We start from the raw sequence: 22,940 nt of genomic DNA on the forward strand, positions 1-22,940 counted from the left end.
CCCCATTGGCTGTAACTCTTTCAAAATGAATTGGCATAAACAGTTTGTATTAGGTGGGTGTTTACAGCCTGCAGTGTTGCTAACATAGAACTGAAATGAGGCCACCTCTCGAGGAGGTCTCAATTCGGCTCACTGAGTCCACCTCTCAAGGTGCTCCTCAAGGCCGCATTGCGGTTTACTAAACTTGTGCATTGTGAAGACAAAGCGCTCCAGGTTCTCTTTGCCTTTCGCTGTTGTGTTTTAGTCCTGCTGTAGACACATCACCTGCTATTGCACCGGGACACCTGAAAAAACGTAGAGATGGAACCATGGCTTTTGATCAGGACAACGTCTACCGTGAGCAGTGAGAGGAGGGGAGAAGCAAACAGATAGAGATTAAATCAGATCACACTAGGCTGAATGCTAAATAACCTACAACATGGTCTGGCCATATACTAGGTTTTAACTTTAAATTTGAGTGTGAAGTTCAGTCTTGACCTTAGGAATAACCAGTTTGACAAAAATCTCATGTCCATTTACTGGCTTTTTCAAGAACTTTCAACCTCACCTGTAAGTCTGCACCAGCTGGTGGAATTTGCTCTGTTCAGACATGAGTTAGATTAACTAAAAGGTGCTAGATCGACATTTTTTCTATTGCTACATAGCTAACATTAGCATTAACAGCTGTTTACTTACCAGTCTAGGAGAAATGTTCGTATGTTCAGTAACGGCAACATTAACCCTGGTTTTCTATTTCCATCACTTCTTTTCTTTGACTCCGAACGTGGTTTCTTGCCAGGAGTGGAAAGTGGTGATGGTGGTGGTGATGGCGGTGATGGTGGTGGTGATGGTAGTGGTGGTGGTGCTGATGGTGGTGCTGATGGCGGTGATGGTGGTGCTGATGGCGGTGATGGTGGTGGTGATGGCGGTGATGGTGATGGTGGTGGTGATGGTAGTGGTGATGGCGGTGATGGTGGTGGTGATGGCGGTGATGGTGGTGGTGATGGTAGTGGTGGTGGTGGTGATGGTGGTGCTGATGGCGGTGATGGTGGTGGTGATGGCGGTGATGGTGGTGGTGATGGTAGTGGTGGTCGCTTGCCAAGAACTTCACCCATTGTTGTGTTTATTGTTCCATTTTCAACATGCCCTCTGATCAGCTCCTTCTTTATCCTGTCATGTTGGACTGAGAGCACACTGGATGCCACAGGGAATCACTATCACCTCTTGAGGTACAAAGTGGTGTTAGGAGATGGGACAGGATGGGGCTAGCTGGCTAGCATGTTAACTTCAGTATTTCTGCAACACAATACATAGACTTCTTTGACATAACATCAAAACTGTTATTTCTTCACATTAAGTCATTTAGTAAAAATGTTATCATTTTTTTTCATGAAAAATGATTCTATACTTTTTCTATTGTATGATATATGACATACTTTATTTGCTTCTTGAAATAAACAAAATGAGCACAAAGTGCTGAATGAATGGTGACCTGCAAAATAGTGAAGTTCAGCAATACCAAGACAATTTGAAAGAAGGGGCTTGGACTGACCTCTTGTCCATGAGGTGATTCTAACTGAGTGCATTTTACTGTTGTTTGCTGGAAGAGTTTCTCATGAACGTGATCTTGTTCTGTTTTTCTGCACAGGTCCAAACTGGAACTCCTTCCTGTGAGGCAAGGTGAACAGGTTTTGATCCCATCTGCTCCTGGTTTGTTTGTGATCCTGTTGTAGTCCAGCTGGATCCAGATCATGGAGCGCCTTCTGTGTCTGCTGCTACTCAGCTCAGTGGCTCTGAGGGAAGCAGTCGGTAAGTTCAGATCAACACACACACACACACACACACACAAATGTGGGTCTTAAGGTGGCTTACAGAGCCAGTGTTGGTGTTGATAATTAACATTAGAACCAGGTTTACTCACATGTTCCACTTAATGACACTGATTGTTTATCCAGGCAGAAGAGTTTTATAGCCAATCAAATCATCGCTCTACACTTTTTGTCACGTCATTTACGGCTGCTTCATGTACGTTATCATTTATTTAAGTCTGTTTCCATCAAACTTGGGTCAAATTGCAAATTAGCATAAAAACAGATGGATGGAAACAAAGTAAAGTTAATGTGAGGTAGCCTCACCTTTCTCCACCATGTTGGTATAAATGGCATCGAATGAATATTTTTAGGTAGATTCATGATTCACGATCTGAATCAGTCTGCTCACAGATTTAGTTGAACTCATGATCACATGACTAATTGTGCACACTGGACACTTCAACTCAAAGGCCCAACTCACAAATCTCTGTATCCTGTTTCCACTCTGGTTTTATTCTGAAAATCCTGACTGGAAGTTGTGATTTGTATCGCCACTTGCCGTTATTCTTCACTCTGCTTCCTGTCTCCCGGCCTTCAGGCAGGTCTCGGCCCCCGCGGGCAGACTGTAACTCCTCTATGTTGGACTGCAGCTGGTGAAGGTGGTTCTTGTTCTGTTCAGGTGGAGAACTGGTTCATGTGGAGCTACATGTCTCCAGCTGTGGTTAGGGGGCTAGCTAGTAATCATGGGCTGGTTAAAAGAGACTAAACTTTTAATTTACATATCTAAATATAATAACTTTTAATGAGGAGACCTGTATGATTCATCTGAAGAGTAGATCATAGATCAAAGGTAAGATTGTCCATGATGTAGGATCATCAGACCACCCAGCCCTACCTGACATCACCTCTCAGATGATCATAGTATCATGATGGATTCCTGGTGCTAGTTTTACACATTTTGTCAGAGTAAGTGAAGAGAACAACAGCCAAGGACATATGATAGGTTAGACAGACAGTGTCCCCCGCTGGAGTAAAAAGCTCATTCCAATGATCAATATTCATTTGAAAATTTCATTTTTCCCCACAAGCAAACAGCAAAGTGTCGAACTCAGTCTTTTAAGATGCCAAATGGCGTCATTGTTATTTTGCAGCCTTTCCCTGATGTTGTCTAACAAGACCAGGTCTAAACCTAGTATCTGTCTGGACCTATGGTCAAATCCTGATTTTATAACTGTGACGTCGTCTGACAAAATCACCAAACACGTAAATGAAAGACAAAGACTGAGCTGTGATTTCAGCTGGATTTACTGTAACATGATCACTCAGAGAGAAAGGTAGAAGAGACACAATATCTTTCTTTTTTTTTAGTTATTTTTCAGGCTTTTGCCTTTATCTCACTCATAGTGAGAGAGAGAGAGAGAGAGAGAGAGAGAGAGAGAGAGACAGATAAAGGAGGATGACATGCAGCTAGGGCCCACAGGCCAGACTCAAACCCGGGCTGCTGGGACAAGGACTAAACCTATTAGCACGTGCTGCACCAGGTGAACCACCGGGGCCAGAGACAGATTATCTTTCTTATTCAGTCTCTCACACACACACACACAGCCTCCTTCTGGATCCACAATAGTTTATTCTTTATTTCCTTCAACTCCAGAACGTCAGACTTTTTTTTAGAGGCAGGTCTTTATTGATTTATTGTTGAGGTAACATAGGGTCTAACTGTGTGTGTGTGTGTGTGTGTGTGTGTGTGTGTGTGTGTGTGTGTGTGTGTTTGTGTGAGTGCAGTGAGAGAGCTGTACACTCACACACACACAACTCTTGTCCAAGGTCTTATAACATGTTTTCTGCCGTGGGCAAAAAGCCAAATGAAATATTTGAAGGATGAAAGAAGTTTCTTTCAGATTGTTGCTGTCTGTGAAAATCAAAACACATTTCACATAACCATGAGCTGAGACTGAGTGTACACAGCAGAGCTGAGTCTGCTCAGAGAACATCTGCACGATGGAGAGTATTCCTGCAGAAGGTTTTCTTTATGTTTGTGAAGTACTGAAAACACACAGGACCCTCCACCCCCACCCTGTCACAGACTGTACCTATGTTTGTAGCCAACACCTTCTTTAAGGTGTAAATACAGCAGCAAGCTTCAGGACCAACTTCCCTCCCCATCAGAAACAGAAACTTCAACGATAACGATGTGAGCGTCCACACCGATGAACAAAGACACTGCCAGCTCCAGCTGTGTCACAGCCCCAAACTAGATACTGATGACCTGGCACTCTGCACCTTAAAGGAGCTATATGTAAGTTTAGCTATTGCTACATAGCTAGTGTTAGCATTAGCAGCTGTTTACTTATCAGTCTAGAAGAAATGTTGTGAGTTCAGCATCAAACTTCATTCCTTTACTCACCAACAGCTGTGTCCAGAGGTGGAGACAAACGTCAATGTTAACTCTTGTCTCTGTCACGTCTTTTCTACTACAGAAGTTAGCATGCTAACCAGCTAGCCCTGGCCTGTCTCCTCACTGTAGCCTCCAGTCTGTCCTGAAGACGTAGCTGCTCAGAAGGAATATTATAACCTCTTGTCTTGTAAAGACAATGATGGTTGAAGCTCTTGTCAGGACACAATCACCTGCTCCTGACAAGAAACAAGGTTCAGCAGCAGAGGAAACTGATAGCTCCTTTTATTATACTTTTCTCAAATCCATTTTAAGAAAAAGAAAAGTTTTAGATGAAAAAAACAACAAAAAAAAACACCTACATTTCATCATTGCAGTACTGTAAAAATATATTCTATTGAGTGAATTACTTTTTTAAATTATTATTATTATTATGACGGTTTTATTTATAAGGTTTTGCATGGACTTGCCCCACAGAGGGCTGTGGCACATCTCATCTCAAACATTAAGTCAAACCAGATCTGTGATCACTTTTAACTCAGTATGCAACCAAATGAATTTGTCTTTTTATGTGTTTTATATTTGTAGTAGTGTATTGTGAATTGTAATGTTTTTGTTTTATGTTACCTGCTCAGGGACTGTGGATGTAAATTAGCATTTTTGCTACAATCCGTGTATTTTATACTGATGTTCATTAACATGCATTGTCCCTATGGAATAAACAAATAAATAAATAAAATTACAATACACATTACAGTACAAATAATGTTTTAGTTTAACTTTAACTTTACACACTTTACACACACTGCATCGCTGATTGGCTCATTGACGCTAATGAGATTTACTCATTTACTCCTGAGGTATTAAATGAGACATCAATCCTCGATAGTATCAAACGAAGTTGGTTGGTTCATAACAGTGTTGAAGTTTGATATCCAGCCCCGCATAAAAGTACAGAGGTTACCTAGGTGTCAAAAGTAAATGAGTCATTCTGTAGAACAGAGTTCTGTTATTATATTACATGTGATGTTGGATTATTATTACTTATTATTATGTTGAACAGTCTTATTTATTCCTGTCAGAATTTATGTTTGCAGAGCTGCTCGTATAGCAAATATTATATATATTGAATATAAAGTAAATGAGGAGGTAAATGCCAAATATCAACATAATGTCATCTACTGTACCAAAGTGACGTAAAAGTGATTAAACTTAATGTCGCTCAATGCTTGCCCACTTAAAGTAATTCAGATTAGCCTATAAAAACACTTGTATTAAAAGTTCATCAAATGTTGTTAAATATGATATGTTATTATCACTGCATATGATAAGAGGACCATGCAGTTTGACTTGAGTACCCACCATAGAAGTAGTGTACATATATACAACCAACACAATAATAAGTACTCTGTAATTAGATTTCATGTATTTCCATCATTTTCTCAAAAAGTTAATATTCTTTCAGCCTTTTACAGAGGTTATATCATATTTACGACACTATCTACATTTGTGTTGTATTAAATGTTCAGCTGCTGAACAGGATAAAAGATTAGTGGCAAACTCTCCCAGAATGGGGTCGCTACTGAATTTGTAAGACGTTGATCTTGCTTGTGTTTTTCAGCGTGTCTTTTATTCTCAGCTCATTAAAGGCAGATTAAGGAAAGAACACACTGAACTGTTATGTAATGTTTGTTGGTCATGTTAGGAACAGGTAGAACAGGAGCAAAATCAAACACTGCAGAAAACAGTTCTTTACAAGTAGAGAGAAGCAGCTCTCTTTTCTTGATTGTGACAAAGTGACTGAAAACAAAACAGACCAGACGTCTCAGCTTCAAACGTCAGAATCATGAGGTTAAAACTTGGACAAAGGACAAGAGGTTAAAAGTTGTGGCTGACAGGAAGTAGTGTCTAGGACATTACCTAAGGTCCTCCCCGTCAGGAAACGTTTGGCTCTAGGTTTGTTGTGTAACTTTGTGTGTTGTTAAAAATTTTTCCAGGTGGAGATGTGTGTGTGTCGGGTCATGACAGCGGCCCGGTGTTTGAAGAACAGCCAAGCGGCACAATTTACCCAGAGGGCCTGAATGAAGGCAAGGTGACCCTGAGCTGTCAGGCCAGAGCAAGTCCAGCTGCCTCCTACAGGTGGGTAACACACACCCACCTACACACCTACACACCCACACACACAGACACACACACCCACACATCCACACACCCACACACACACACACACACACACACACACACACACACCCACACACACACACACACACCTTTAAAAAGTCTAAATTAAAGTGGTACTTAAATTTCAGTACCACTGCTGACAGTCAGAGAAGGAATCATTTTGATTGGTTAATCCATTTCAGGTTAATTTAATGAATGATATCATTAGGAAGTGGTGAAAAAATGATGGTAAATAAATCCAGGTCATGCTGGTTTCCATCATACTTTGATACGTTGACCAGTGTGAGAGTGAAACAAGTATTTTATTTTCAAATATGTTTCACTCAGCCAAAGAACGTTCAGTAAACTGTTGTATCACTGCTGATTTTCATAGTAAAACAGGATTATAAAATTATGTTAATGTACATTCGCGGGTATTAAACTGGTGATATGAAGATAGAGTCCTTGAACATTATCCAAGTTAAACAATTGAAAAAAAAAGAGAAATACAATTAATAAACAAATTAACAAATAATTCAATAATTACAATAAATGAAGATCGAGAAAAATAACTGTAAGTGCTGAATGATAAATAAAGAAAAGATTAGAGTTTTTTTCAATTGCTAACAAGCATTGGTCAATACTGAAACTACTTTTTCAAAACTCTTCACACAGTTACAAACATGCATCTCAGCTCAACAGTTCATCTCACCTCAAAAACGCTTCCTGACCAACATGCTCAATAATTGTGGCCCTTATCTCATCAGAGACCACAGCTCTTGGTCTTCCTCGCCTTCCTCTTTTCCCTCTCCTTGCCACTCTTCTCTCTCCACCAGCCTCCACCAGCCTCCACCAGCCTGTCCTCTTTGATCCATATTTCCAAAAAAAACCCAAACATTCAGAAGCCATCCCCTTTTATCTGCATGCTACAGTAATGAGGCCAAACACAGGTCACCTGGGTAGGTTTTCACCTGCTAACTGCACTCAGCTGTGTTTGGAATTATTATTATTTCATTTTTTTGTCAGTATTATGATATTATTTTCTATAGATTTCAATGTGGCTGCCGCAGAAATGCAGACATTTTTTCCCATCATTCTGTTTTGATTGTGTTTTTAACTGTTTTGAACAAAGTGTGTCAGCATTTGAAAAATGTGCTGCAGAAGTGTTTTGCAGGTGGTGGACTCTGACTGAGAAAGGAGTTCATGAATTTTGGTAACTGTGGTCACTGAATGCATTTTATGTGAAAGCAATGAAAAGTGATTCATAGTTTTCTCCACATAGACTTCTGTTTCACTATTGGTATTTCACATATGTTAGAAACATACATTTTCATATATCAGAAGATGTATATGTGTGATAATAATATACTGTAGGTGACACATATTGCAACATCACTGTTGATATAGGAACATATATGTGATATATTACATTTCTGTATGGGCTGGGAGCTGATTTGAAGGACAGACCTTCAGCTACAGTATTCTGACATATTCTCATATTATGTGTCAGTTTTGTGTCGGTGCATGAAACAGAGCTCAGCAGTTTGTGGCTCATATGTGTGTATATACTGTGCGCATTATTGTTCTGGTTTTATTTGCAGCTCAGTCAGTCAAAACTTTGATTCATAGTGGTTTATGTTTGTGAACCTGATATGTCTCTCATCACCAGATCACGGCTCAGATCCAAAGTTGGGAGACCTTTTGTTGATAGACTAGTTTAGCTGAGCTTGGCTTGGAGATAGAAGCAAACGTTACCTGCCCAGGTAACTCTGGAGGAGACACCACCCTGAGCTTCTTTAGATGTGTTGACCTCAGCTCTGACTGCAGCATGTCAGACAGGTCACCTACATCCTGACTCTTCAGCCTCTGACACTCTGGGCCTTGTTATCTTGTCATGTTTACTATGTTCTCTTTGGGACGCTTACAGTTTGCCCTGCTCTTTGTCTTGCAGGTGGCTTGTGAACGGCACAGATGTCCCGCTTGGCTTGGACGTCCGTTACACCTTGGTGGCCGGCAACCTGGTGATCAATGGTCCCGACTCCGCCCGAGACGCAGGCTCGTACCAGTGTATGGCCATCAACCGCTGCGGGACCATCATCAGCAGAGCTGCGAACGTGAAGTTTGGCTGTGAGAGCAGAGGAGTTTAAACCTCTTCAAGTGTCACTCTATCTTACTGCTTCTTCTTCTACTAATGGGGTAGTAATCCTTTCCCTCTCTTTCTCCAGACCTCCATGACTTCCCCTCAGACAGCAGGAGTCCTCAGACAGCATACGAGGGCCTAGGAACCTTCCTGGCCTGCCAGCCGCCTCCACATTACCCAGGTATCCCCTCTGCTTCAGGGTTCTTACTGCTGCTGGGAAGCTAGTCTTTAAACCACAGAGAAGGATGAGCTGTCAGGTGGAGGATGGTTTAACCTCATGAGAGTTTACCTTCACATAAAACCTGCCACAGGCCACAGGCTGGAAATGTGCTCAGTTTTGCTTCTGCCTGGATTCCTGATGAGTGTGATTTGTCCTTGTCTCCTTTCTGCAGCTCTGTCTTACCGCTGGCTTCTCAACGAGTTTCCCAACTTCATCCAAAGAACAGATGGCCGTATGTTCGTGTCGCAGGTGACAGGGAACCTATACGTGGCTAAAGCAGAGCCCAATGACACAGGGAACTACTACTGCTTCACCACCATCAGCCTGGATATCAGCACCAAGAGCACCTTCAGCAAAGCCAACCAGCTCACGGTGATGCCTGATGGTATGGAGGCTGATGCTAACAGCCACATGTAGCTTCACCGTGCAGGTCAGCAGGATGCTGACTGTGTGGAGCAGAATTCACTTTAGCATCCCGGACGTTATTGATTATTTATTAGGCCTGATTATCAGATACTGATTCAAATAAACCTCAAGTTTGTTTTTTTAAAACTTTACTTTGCAAAACACATTTTTAATGTAACAAAACAAAAAACTTCACTTTATTATGTTGTAGATTTAATTTTTGTCCATCAGTCTACAATCAATAACCCATGATGGAAAAGTGAAAACATGTTTTTAGAGATTTATTAAAAGACAAAAAAGCCTTCAGACACTTTTCTGTGGCTCCAAACTGTGGTCGGCTGTTTCCTGTTTGATTTCGTTATCTTTGAGATGAATCTAGATCTTGACACCTGTGGGGAACTGAGCTGAATGGACAGTTGAGAGAGAGAGAGAGAATCACACCTGTGTGTATCAGGTCCCACAGTTCACCTGCAGGTCTGGACTCTGTAGAGCTCTGTGGTGAGACAGAGATCAGGACACAAAGCTCTGAGTGTTCTCAGGAGAACCGTGGAACACGTCTGGAACCAGGACTCTTCTAGAGCTGGTGTCCAGACAAACTGAGGGACCAGGTGAGAAGGACCTGGGTCAGGGAGGAGCTTCAGAATTCCTCTGCAGAGATGGAGAAGCTGCTGGAAGGAGGAGCATCAGTCAGGTGTTTATGGTGGAGAGACGAGACAGAGACACTGAGGGTCAAAGACATGAGACAATCTGCTGGAGTCTTACAGACAGACTTGAAAGACTCCGAGACAAGGAGGAACCAAACTCTCTGATCTCCAAACACCAGGACCTGGTCAGCAGCTGGATGACACCATTGGTACACTGAAGCATGTCCATAGTCCATTTTTGGAGAGACCTGAAGAGGACAGATCACAGACACTTCCTGTCCAGTCTGAGTCTATAGAGACTCAAGCAGACTGAGGCTGGAACTGCTGCTGAAGGGGGTCCTACAAAGAACTGGACTGAGGGTCTGAAGACTTTTGGAAATGAGAGATTTTAGTTTTTGATTTTTAATACATTTGCAAAAATTTCTAAAAATGTGTTTTCACTTTGTCGCTATGGTTTGCGGAGAGGAGACGGATCCATTTAAAATCAAATCTACAACACAAGTGCAGGGGTCTGAATACTTCCTGAAGCAGCTGTAGACTCAGTGCACAGCTATTTTCTCTAACACACAACAATACAAGATGAAGTGACTGCTTCTTCATAGTTCCTGAACGTCTGACTTTAACACTGGGCCCTGCTCCTACACTGTGTGTTACATGGACACTAATTATTTATCTAGAGCTCAGAATGGAAAGAGTTAATCATCTGGAGAACTCCACATGCTCAGTACATTTATTTGGTATCTGCCCATTAGATTTTACCTCACAGGGTCCTGGTACATGGTGCCAAAGGAAAGGTCAGGTAGTGCCCACAATCCTCAGAAACCCTCCTCTGTGGATCTTGGGTGTCCAAACGTCATGGCAGCAGGTTCTTAGATCAGATCAGAGCTGCACAATGTGAACATGAATTCATCTGAATATTTACAGTTTATTTTATTTCAGCGAATCCCAGGAAGTCGGCTCCGAGCATTAAGGTACGCTTCCCAACAGAGACCTATGCCCTGGCAGGACACACCGTCCAGTTAGAGTGCTTCGCCTATGGAAAGTAAGTCCCCACCTCGGACATCACTGGATCTGTTGTGCGCTGTGTCCTGTTCAGTAACATCTATCCTCCTTTAATCCTCCCTCTGTACTGTTTCACCTCCTCTCCCTCTATATCACCTCCACCCTCCCTCCACTCTCTGTCAACAGTCCAGTTCCTAAACTGCGATGGAGGAAGGTGGATGGACTGATGCCGTCCAAGGCGGGCTCCTCTGCTGATGGCCCCACCCTCACCCTGCCATTCCTCTCCTTCGATGATGAGGGTGTTTACGAGTGTGAAGCCTACAACTCTGAAGGAAGTGACACATACCAGGGACGCATCACTGTGCAAGGTGGAGAACAGACGTGTGTTGTTATCAGGTTTCATGTCTCTGTCTGTCAGTACATCTTCACTTCACTGTGTCCTGCTGGTCATTCTTCTCCACCCTCCAGCTCAGCCCGAGTGGCTGCAGGTGATGAGCGACTCAGAGGTGGAGATCAGCTCAGAGCTGCACTGGAGCTGTGTTGCTGCTGGTAAACCACGCCCCTCCATACGCTGGCTACGCAACGGACAGCCACTCAGCACACAGGTGACACACACAGGCAGTACTGTCGCACTGTAGTGTATACACAGCACCTCCGCACACAAATCTATGTGAACACACTCATTCCAGCACTGCTAATTTAGCTGTAGCTTCCTCTTCCCCAACAAATGGTCAGTAAACCTTGTTTTAAAAAAAAGAGTTGATGTGAAACATTCACATCCTCCTTTTATTCAATTGGAGGGAATAATTTGACTCAAAGAAAGTCTACCAGTTTTCATACTAACTTACAGTGTTAGAGGGAAATAATGTCTTTCTATTAAAGCTCCATATTTTACACAGTGTTTTATTTGAGGTGTTGATCCATAAGAAGATATATTTGTGGTTTTAAGAACCAAAAATCATCTGAGTGTAGTTTTACATCTCCTCTCTCAGGCTTCTCTCTGGAGCGCTAGTAACAACTGGTCAGTGAGCCAATCAGAAGAGAGGAGGCTCTGAGCCTCTCCTCTGATGTGTGAATTTGACCATATACGTGGTGAATTACTACATACGTTTATTTACTCACTGTCATCACTGACACTCACACTGACACTGACACTGACACTGACACTGACACAGCAAGCTGAAGCCTGATTCACACAGGGCTTAGATGATCTGATAACTGAACTTGTGTTTCAGCCAATCCTGGGAACTGATCTGATACCAGTGCATTAAAGAAGTTATTTTAACAGCTGTGTAGTACTGACCCTGTCTGTCATGTTTTTATAACTCAGGATAAACTCTTTGTAACGTGAACAGACACATGAATGATGAACTCTAACGGAACTGTCAGTCACTTCCCTCACCAGTTGTCCTGGCACTGAGCCACTCCTCCATATTAAAGCCCTACATACTGAACATGTTGTCTTTTTACTGATGGGCCTTTCCACTCTAACATGTTGCTAATGGCTAACGTCACACCATTTACTGGAAATCAAGTTCTTCTTCACTGCTCTAACAGTAGCTGCCAATGGCTACACAGCACAAGTTCCTGTGTAGGCTACTGTTTAAGAGCAGAGAAGAAGAATTAAATTCTGGGAAAACTCATGTTTCAACCAGACTATAAAGTTTATTAGTAAATGATGTCTCACATAGAGACTTAATAATAGTCAGACAGAAGTACAAAATCATATTAATATTATATTAATATCCATCCATCCATTATCTATACCACTTATCCTTATAGGGTTGCAGGGGGCCTGCAGCCAATCCCAGCTGACATTGGGCAAGGTACATTGGTACACCCTGGGCAGGTTGCCAGTCGATCACAGGGCTGACTCATAGAGACAAACAACCATTCACACTCACATTGACACCTATGGGCACTTTAGAGTGGCCAATTAACATAATGTGCACGTCTTTGGACTGTGGTGTACCCGGAGTACCCAGAGAGAACCCACACAGGCACAGCGAGAACATGCAAACTCCACACAGAAAGGCAGGGGTCAAATCCAGAACCTTCTCGCTGTGAGGCAACATTGATAACCACTGTTCCACCGTGTCGTCCCATATTAATATTATAAAAATGATAATAAGAAATAAATCTACATGGGGCAGGTACAGGCTGAAGAAATATCCGCAGACAGAGAGTGGATGTGAACAGGGCTCTTCCTCCTCACTGAGTGAAGAAGACTATGTTACTATGTTAATTCCCACACACGGAGTACCCTAAACATGTGCTTCACCCCCCCCCCTCATTTCCCTCTCTTCTCTAAGGACCGGGTGGAGGTGAATGGAGCTCGTCTGAAGATCAGTAACCTGGCCCTGGAGGATTCTGGGATGTACCAGTGTGTGGCTGAAAACAAACATGGCACCATCTACTCCACCGCTGAGCTCAGAGTCCAAGGTAGGAGGAGGCTCCGCTGTCCCTGAGACTGATGCTGTGACAGATTTTTCTTTATGCAGATTGAAGTTTAACAGTTTAATACTGGCTCAAGGTAATGAGTCACTATTCCTCCATCTTCTTTCATCTGACTCTCTCCATCCTTCCCTCTCTCTGCATCTCATCCATCCATCACCTCATGCCCTCCTCCCTGTTCTGCTCTCTGTACTCTGTTCCTCCATCTTGCTTCCTGTTCCTCCAGTTCAGGCCCCAGACTTCAGACTGAATCCGGTACGGAAGCTGATCCCAGCAGCCAGAGGGGGGCAGGTGAAGATCGAGTGTCGCCCTCGAGCCGCCCCGAAGCCCAGCCTGTTCTGGAGCCGTGGGACGGAGCTGCTCACCAACAGTAGCAGGTAGAGTAGTAACAGGGTCAATGTGGTTTTCATTCACAGTGCAGTGCAATCACTTTACATTTTAAAACCTTGCAATCCTGTGACCTGGAATTCAGCAGAAACATCAGCACTGTTGTTCCATGTGGACTGAGTTCATCACACCAGTAGAAATGATCTGTCTTCAATCTGCAGTTTCTGATTTTACAGGAAGCACAGCAGCATCACCTCTGCAGTGATTTAAATCTCTATCAGTCAGGATTTAACATTAAAAGACCGGCCAACCTGCGCACACTCTGACATCAGAGTACACTGGGACCATGTGTCAGTCAAAACTACACAAAAAGCTGAGGGAGATGCTGGCACTCACAGTAAAATAGTCTAATATTTTAATATGGGGCAAACAATGAACCTGTTTAAGCTATAAGCCATCATCAGCGTAAGAGACAGTGGTAACTCAGACCATGTATATATAAACATCTGAGGATAGAAGATAATTGCTTGATTATTTGATGAAGTGCATCTGTGAACCACCATAGGGGGAGTGGCTACATGACATCAGAAACACAACTGTAAAATTAGATGTTATTAGATGTTATTAGATGTTAATATATAAACCTGCACCATCTCACTGTTACTAAGTAAGAAATATTAAGCACAATATGGATTCAAAATAATAAAAGCACATATTAAAAAAAGCATACGTTCATACTTAGAGAAAAAGACAATCCTAAGAAACACATGTGCTCAAAGATATCACTAAATACAACATGTATGCTAAAGCTCAAAACTATCCTGTATGTAAGGGCTTTAGAATAAAGGTTTGTCCGCGGTAAGGATGATAGGAACACAAAAAGCTGCAGCTGTCTATGAGTTTGACCAGTTGTCCTCAGGTCAATGAGCGTCCGGCCAATCTAAAATCAAAACAAGTAGAGTTTGACCAGTCACATCGCTGGATTCATTTCCCTTGCCTGCACTCGCCTATGAAAAAAATATTTGCAAGCAGGGATTACTGACAAATGTGTAGACAGTAGCTAGGATCCATACATCCACAGCAACACTTCTCTGGTTCCCCCGCCTCACTGGTTCCTCAGGTGAGGACAGATCTTTGAACTCCTTTGCAAAGGTAAATGGACATGGACATTTGAGTATGTGAATTAATTAGGGCTGAAAAATTTAACAAAATCTTATCTAAATCACAGCAGGACCAAGTGCAATATCCAAATTACAGGAGCTGCAATATTTTAGATAAAAACGTGTCACAACAGACCTTCATAAAGACAAACATTGTGGTGCGTCAGAGACAAATGATATTCTCCAGACATAAGTTAACATGCTTGTTTGGTACAGACCCAACAAAATTCACATTATTTTTATATTTTTTACCAGTGAAAATTAAAAATGACTCATGTCACAATTTGAAATATCTGCCAAAATCATCACAGTATGATGTTTTTTTCACATCATTCAGCTTTAGAATGAAGCTAGCGTTAGTCTAATGTTATGTATGTGTTTGCAAGCTAGCTTGTGTGTTCACCAGTCATTTAACATGAGGACAGTTTAACCACCCTGCTGATGTTCCAGCAGCTGCATGCACCAACACACATCACTTACTTGTGACGCTGGCAGCAGATTTGGGGCGATGTGTTGTGTGTTTGTCAGGTGGTTAATGGAGATGAACGTTTCTCTCTCAGCCTCTCCCTCCCTGTTGCTGCCTTTAAAGGGGATGAGAGGAACTCATGTAATTGGTCATTTCTGGAGCTGGCCCCGCCTCCATCTGTTGACTCCGTGCTCCTCATTCAAATAATGTAGACAGATAGCTGTCGAGTCAAGCTCCCACATATGTGTAAGACTGGATTGATTGATGTCGGAGATGTGAACTGCTGTTGTAGTTTGTTGAGAATAAAACACATTTTGCCATTATTTAGTACAAACATGAGATCATGCAGAGATGCCTGAGTCCTGTACCATGAAGCAGGATCTGAGGTCATTGAGGTAACTTCAAGTTTAACTCTGAGCCTTCAGTCCTACAGCATTGGTCACCAATCACCATAGTAACTGATGCTGAACTCCTAACCTAAAAGGATCCTGACAGGGACAAAAGAGTTTGCAATAAATTGATCAATAACAAAGATCAGTAGATATTTATGAATTAAAACAGAGCTTCTAAGAATTCTAAGAAACGAAATAACTATTATAACTTCATTTGACCTAAACACAGGTTCTTTAATCTGACAGGACTCCTGACAGTGATGATGCTTTTACTCTCTTCTTCATCACTGCAACTCAGAACAACATGAGAAATGAGAAAAACTAAACCAACAATGATCCACACACTGTTCAATATTTCCTTTATTGTAAAAAAACATTTCAGTCAGACTGACTCATCAGACATCAACTACTCCTCTCCTCTTTTCTTTCTCTCCTCTGCAGCAGAAACAGTCTGACATTAACTTTAACTGTTTTATCTGCATCACATGTTCATAACAGTTTGTTCATCATCGGACTGATGAGGGAAATAAATGATAATTCTTGCTCTTATTTACAGTTTATCCTCAGTTTCACTTTTGTGAGTGAAATTATTTCTAGTTTTCTAATATTCTAGTTTGTTCTCATTTCACCTCATTGAATCATGAAGATCATCAGAAGCAGAATTTAATTAATTGATATGACTTGAATCAAAGAGGAACCAAAAACAAGATGCTAAACTGAACTGGATATAATGAGTGATACTGTTGTTTCTGTCAGTGTAAATATGAAATTCATGTGACATATTCAAGAATATGTCAGTACCGAACATATGTACAGCCATAGTTAGTGAAACTGTATTGGACTGCATCACCTGAGAGCAGTACTGTGAGCAACCAGCTGGAGGCGCTGTTGACCCACCTGTGTCTCCTCAGAGTCACTGTGACATCAGATGGAGTGTTGTGGATCTACAACATCAGCCGGGCAGATGAAGGAAAATACACCTGCTTTGCTGAAAACTACCTGGGCAAGGCCAACAGCACCGGACACCTGTCTGTCAGAGGTACACACATACATGACAAAATCTCAGACTATTCTTTTATTAATTACCCAGAAACATTTCTTCTGCTGGATTTCATCTGACCCAGCTCTGTTCTTTCAGATGCCACTAAGATCACACTGGCTCCCTCCAACGCTGACATCAATCAGGGCGAGAATGTGACGCTGCAGTGCCACGCCTCCCATGATCCCACCATGGACCTGACCTTCACCTGGGCCCTCAACGGGGTCCTGCTGGACGTGGAGGACTCTGCCGGGCCGTACCATCGGGTGGAAGGGGTGAGTCCTGTGGTGTATGGTGGAGAGAAGGTGGTTGGGACAATTCTTTGTCTGTACAACTGTTTGGTAAAATGAGGGTGTAAATCTTTTAAAACACCACACAAATATATAGTTTATCTTAAAATTCCTAAAACTGCTGGACACTAGTTTTTAGCACATGCTGCTCAAACTAGAGAAGATGGTGCAGCTGGAGCTGTAGTGGGTCTTTTCATGGGATTTGATGAAAAGAAGCAGAAATATAGAATATGAAGAGACTTTTACAGATGCTTTCAGACTGTCTTCAGTCCGTCTTTGAGGTTCAGTCAGCTTCTGGTACAGAACCAGGTCTATCTAGACACTGTTTCTAAGGTTCATAGCTCAGTAACCAGGGTTTCTGCCAGTGTGTTCTACGCCTTGCTGGCCCACCACGCCTGAGCATGGGTTCATTTGGAGCAGCTCAGTTGGAAATCTAAGATATAATTGTTAGAAAGCCCAGCTGCGACATCTGTTGGTTGAAACACTGCGTCGCTGTCGACCCGTGCAGCTTTGGGTTGATGAGCACCCGCCCTCAATAATAGAAAAAGGACAGCCACAGTCGCAGTGGCCGTCAGACACACCGGGACAAATCCTGCTGCATCGGTCCAGAAGTCTCTGTGGCGTTTCTCTTTGAGGACTTCTCATTGAGACTGTGCTGCTGGGCTGACTCACCCCCTGTCAGGGATGCACCGATGCGTTTTTTTTCAGTCCTGATATGATACCTGGGCTTTGGTTAAGAGCTGATACCAAGTACTGATCCCATACCAGTTTATTCAATCAGCTGTTTGCCTCACTGTGTGGAAGAGACTGGATCAATGTTTTATCTGTGAGGAACATTTGTTTTTCGAATCGCCCTGTTTGTTTGATTGAACTTTTGGTTACTTGTTGTGTCAGTTGTTGGTTGTGTTATAATTTTCAGTGCTGCTGTCACACCTCAAAACACTGGCTTTGCAGATATTGTCAGTAGCTGTAGAACTTGTTGGCGTAGAAAGGGTTAAATACCTGAAGCATTGTTTTTAGCTCCCTCCATGCTACCTTAGCGCTCCTCATAGTCTACCAGCACACTCCTGATGTAGTGCACACATATAGATGTAAACATAGAATAACATGGGACTGGATTGAATATATCGGCCCTGTTGTCACTGATACCTGATCCAGCTATCTGAGTCAGTATCGGACCAATATCCAATATCAGCTTGGGATCAATACACGCCTATAACCTGCAACACAGTGGATTCATTGGTTAGATGAATGACAGAAAAGTATCAACAACTATTAAAACAAACAATCCCCTGTTCCAGCTTCTTGATTTTGGTTATTTGCTTTATTAAGTTATTTTTTGGGCATCATTTGCCTTTAATTTGATAGTTGCAGTGAGAGAGAGACAGGAAAGTCAGGGAGGGAGAGAGGGAGGGGATGACATGCAGCAAGGGGCTGAGGGTTGGGAGTGAGCCTTCACCAGGGCGCCCCCAACATGAGCTTTTTCTAACTAGTATTATTCATGATTTTCCGACGATTAGTCGATTTATGGAGAAGATAATCTACAAATTGTTGATGATTGCTGTACTGAAAAGTTAGTTGCTGTGTGTTGCTGCTGAACCGGTTCAGTGACAAGAGCATCAGCTCAGAAAGCTGCTGCTGTGACACTAAGGATTCAGTTCAGCTGAAAGACCTGATCCCTCATGTAAAGAACACTTATAGATCTCGATAAGGTGCAGTCCAGAGTCTGGTCCCCTCACAGCTGCTCTTACTCTCTACTCTCATTAATGTGTGTGAATATCAGGGGTGGAAAGAGTACTGGGAGATTTAACTACACAAGTAAAATCACTGTAAAAATGTTCAACATGAGTGGGGAAGATGAGGGGTAAAAATATGGTGAGAACAATTACATAGATACAACTATGAAATTAAAGAACATGTTTAGGCTGCAAGGTGTGTATGCAGTGGTGTTTCATTACACTTCACAGGAGAACAGCACTGAAAGCAACCAATATATTCCAGTCAGGCTCTTTGCAGCCTGTGCATACAACTGATAATTACACATATACACTAAGTTGTCAGTTTATTAGGAACATTTAGCTAAAACTGATGTAGTCTACTACAACAGTCCTGCAATTTAAATATTATTAATTGCTGTATAGTTGTTGATCAAACTGTGTGATCATTGTGGAGGATGTGTGTGTGGAGCTGTTGAGCTGTGTTACATTATACAGACAGCTGTTTGTTATTTAGTTACTTGTCGAGGTTGCCAGGTGGTGACTTTTGTTTTCACTCAGTAACAATTAAAGTTTAGTAAAATACTTGATGTACGAAATACTACACTACGAGTAAAGATTTACACAAAGATACGACTTTGTTACAGAAAGGAGTGTAATTGTTACTTGATGAATATACGCTTTCACTTCTATTTATTTTCTTGAGGTCTGCTGTCAAAAGTAAATGTTCCATTGACACCAGAGTTTGGAGGTTTCTTACCAGAACAGAGAACAGAGGCCTGAGCATGAACAGACACAACAAGCTCCAGCTCCACAGTCTGTAACCGCTTCATTTCATGGTCCCCGAGCACAGAGCCAGAGGGAACTGAGCTGCTGGACCAGATTCACTTCATGTGTTTAATAATGAGTGTGGATGTGATGAGACACTATTATTAGCTGGAGGTGGGCTTGACTCCTGTAGTCTGTACCTTAGCCATGTGTGGTCTAGTTCCTCTGTGTGTTACTCTCCATCTCTCTGCCTATTCTGTTTCAGAAAGAAAACATTGGTGATCTGCTGATTGTGAACACTCAGCTGAGTCAGGCGGGGGTCTACGTCTGTATGGCTCAGACTGTGGTGGACAGCGCCTCGGCATCGGCTAAACTGGTGGTTCGAGGTAAGAAGAGTCATCTCGTTCTTAACTGTAGTGCAGGTACTGTCAGAGAAAAAACCTGCGACACCACAGAGTTCAGTCCTGCAGACCTGCAGAATACAGACAGCAGGATTATAAATAGAAGAAGGAGGAAGAGGAGCAGGAGAAGAAGAAGGACGAGGAGGAAGAGCAGGAGAAGAAGAATACTTTTGACTTTCACTTTATTTAGGACACATTATGCCAAAAATCTTAAATGGTCCATTTCAAAGTTTCTAATAAATTACCAGTCAATGATTAAAACCCCACAATCAAAACAACAACAACAACAACAACAACAACAACAACAACATCAACAACAACAACACACTCCTACCTACAACTTAAAAAACTAAAAGCTGAGCTGCAGTGACCCATCATCCCCAGTGGAACACAGGACCGGCCTGATCCCCCACACATCCCTGAAAACATCCAGGCTGCAGGTCGGTCTGTAAAAGGAGCGCTCTATTCTGAGCCCAGCTGAGACCAGAGCCTTCAGACACAGCACCGGCTCAATCCAGCCCACACCTGACATATGGTTCTTACGGCTTTTCCACATTGCTAGCTTAGCATTTGCTAACAAGAAATCGATAAGAACCAGTGTCTTTCTTTTTAACAGTGTACCTTGGGCCATAAACAAAAATGTGAAAATGAAAAAACCTCTCCTAAAGCCTCCACCCACCCGTGCAGCAGCCTAAATAAATCAGACAAACGAGGACAAGAAACCACCAGATGTTCTACAGAAGAAGAAGAAGAAGAAGAAGCAGAAGAAGGAGAAGGAGAAAAAGAAGAAGGAGGAGCAGCAGAAGAAGAAAGGGGGGGGGCATAAGAAGAGGAAGAACACCTTAACTCAGTCCTCTGATGAAAACAGGCCCCTCCCCCCGAGGCAGCTCCTCCTCCACACCTGCTCTTCAAGTAGGCAAATACAGTATGATGTTGTTGAGCAGTTGGTCAGGTGAGACTGTTCCCCAGAATTCAGGCTGTCAGGTAGTGGACCTGGTGACCTGGTCCCAGGCCCTGGTCGGTTGAAGGCATCAGGTCAGAGGAGAAAGAGGAGGGTTTGAATCGTTGAGGTTGGTTGAGTGGTCAGAGCTCTGCACAACTTCAGAGGAAACAAAGCTGCTAGCTCACCTGGTTAATCAATACTTCTATAATGATAACATGCGACAGTGTTAAAGAGTGTGTGGCAGAGAAACATCTGTAATGAACTACTGTCCACTACCTGGGGTGAAGAGATAAAAAAAGAGAGAAAGAGGATAGAGGAGGGGAGAGGGAAAAAGGAAGAAAGAAATGTTATGTCATTCAACTACTTATATACAATTATTTATCTGTATCCTTTGTGGTTATTTATTCATTTTTATTTATGTATCATTATTATTATTAAGATACAGAGCAAAATAAGAGTAGAGTCAGTGAGTTTATTTTGAACCCATCATCAGGTAAAGGTAGAGGTGTCAGGACATGTCAGATTCATGGTTTTATTGTCGCTTGAACAACTGATAGATGAGAGTTGTAATGAGAATGATAAATGATGGTATTCCTTTTTCCTTGTGCCCAGGACCCCCAGGACCTCCTGGAGGTTTACTGGTGAAGAACGTTGCTGAGATGTCAGTGGAGCTCAGGTGGAGTCGAGGCTATGATAATCACAGTCCTATTGGCAAATACATCATCATGGGCCGTTCATCACTGTCATCACAGTGGAAGAGGATGAGGACAGGTGTGTGTGTGTGTGTGTGTGTGTGTGTGTGTGTGTGTGTGTGTGGTCAGACTAAATAAGCACAGTGAAGACATACACAGTGGATCCAGGACATAGTGACTAGAGATGTGCAGCTGGGTCACAGAGGTGTTGTGGGGGTGAACCTAAACATCCCATAAGAAATGTGACATGTGAACAAGAGCTACTTCATACTACATACAAAGTGAAGTCTTGAATCACAGAACAGACCAATAAATAAACCAATCTAGATCTAGTGGTTGAGGTTTGGCTCAGTTTTAGAGGTACATGTTTGTGTGGCATCAAACGCTCAGGCAAGATTAGTTCATCTTAGACTTTTGAATTCTCTCTCTCTTCTGTTGTTTGCTTCTTTCTGTCACTTAGAAAATGCTGTGATGTAGAGTTGTAAGAGATGTCACAATCCACCAAATGATATGTCAGACAACTGACATGACGTGTTGTAGAAAACGATGTGTTGACTTTTATTAACATCACAGCTTGTGTTGCACAGAAAATCAAATGAACCATTTGGCCTGATTCCTTAACGGAGGTCTATTTATTTTCTTTGGCAAAATAAAAGTTAAAAGAAAATGTGGTGCCATGTTGTGTCCAGTGTATATACATAATGAGAATAGCTCAGGGAAAATCTGGCCCTGAACAAACTAGTTGAATAGCCCCTCTATAGTAGCTGGAAATGGAAACTGACCCTGGACACCCCCTAATGTCCACTCTTTATGAGGGACATTCGTCAATATCTTTGATATTTCAGAGACCATATTGAAAACAAAACACAGGTTTAGTTTGATCTTGATGTCTCACCTCGTAACATCTCCTCACGTCTCCTGCCTCAGACCCAGTGAACATCGAGGGGAACGCAGAGTCGGCTCGCGTGATGGGACTGATGCCCTGGATGGATTATGAATTCCAGGTCATCGCCAGCAATATCCTGGGCAGCGGAGAGCCCAGCATGCCCTCGCACACCATCCGCACACAGCAAGCAGGTGAGGCGCCCCAGGTCGCCTCCAGTCAGCATACACACTCTCTGAAAAGAATGGAGAAGTGGTCACTGGAAGTCACTTCACCTTTAATCCAAGTTTCCTTTGACTGCGGCTCTGTAGTCTGGTCAGAGCAGGAGCAGTGATGCAGTGGTTGAACTGTAGCTTCCCTCACTGAGCACAAACAAGAGAGTTACAGCTTTATTCGGAAGTCAGTTAGAAAAATCAATATCATCAAAATGAATCTAACATGTGGCAGTCTGTTTCAGCCCTGTAACATTATCACACTTAAGATTGGACGTTTAAAAAAAGCAGAACGATCAAAACTGATGCAACAGAACAACCTGGAGTCTACGTATGTTACTCACAATGAAACTCAAACTCAGTGTGTTATGTTGCGAGCAGCTGATGTAGCCGGTGGTGTAGAGGTCTGCTCCGCTCCACAACCCCAGAGCAGGAAATAATA

The 22,940-nt window shown here is 42.5% G+C and overlaps 1 protein-coding gene across 1 annotated transcript in view; it reads left to right on the forward strand.

Moving 5' to 3' along the window:
- cntn2 (contactin 2) overlaps nucleotides 1-22,940 on the forward strand; it is a 65,219-nt gene that overhangs the window by 31,868 nt on the left and 10,411 nt on the right. Inside the window, exons 2-16 of the mRNA XM_023424651.2 lie at nucleotides 1,628-1,788; nucleotides 6,183-6,324; nucleotides 8,297-8,472; nucleotides 8,571-8,666; nucleotides 8,878-9,090; nucleotides 10,694-10,796; nucleotides 10,943-11,124; nucleotides 11,225-11,361; nucleotides 13,069-13,198; nucleotides 13,437-13,587; nucleotides 16,467-16,594; nucleotides 16,694-16,869; nucleotides 19,633-19,753; nucleotides 21,324-21,482; nucleotides 22,331-22,480. Coding sequence (XP_023280419.1) covers nucleotides 1,731-1,788; nucleotides 6,183-6,324; nucleotides 8,297-8,472; nucleotides 8,571-8,666; nucleotides 8,878-9,090; nucleotides 10,694-10,796; nucleotides 10,943-11,124; nucleotides 11,225-11,361; nucleotides 13,069-13,198; nucleotides 13,437-13,587; nucleotides 16,467-16,594; nucleotides 16,694-16,869; nucleotides 19,633-19,753; nucleotides 21,324-21,482; nucleotides 22,331-22,480 — 2,122 coding nt within the window. The 5' untranslated portion in view covers nucleotides 1,628-1,730. The remainder of the gene's footprint in view (nucleotides 1-1,627; nucleotides 1,789-6,182; nucleotides 6,325-8,296; nucleotides 8,473-8,570; nucleotides 8,667-8,877; nucleotides 9,091-10,693; nucleotides 10,797-10,942; nucleotides 11,125-11,224; nucleotides 11,362-13,068; nucleotides 13,199-13,436; nucleotides 13,588-16,466; nucleotides 16,595-16,693; nucleotides 16,870-19,632; nucleotides 19,754-21,323; nucleotides 21,483-22,330; nucleotides 22,481-22,940) is intronic.

The sequence above is a fragment of the Seriola lalandi genome, unplaced genomic scaffold (genome assembly GCF_002814215.2).
Source record: "Seriola lalandi dorsalis isolate HSWRI2012SDOR001 ecotype SW California unplaced genomic scaffold, Sedor1 jcf7180002054748, whole genome shotgun sequence".
Taxonomy (NCBI): Eukaryota; Metazoa; Chordata; class Actinopteri; order Carangiformes; family Carangidae; genus Seriola; species Seriola lalandi.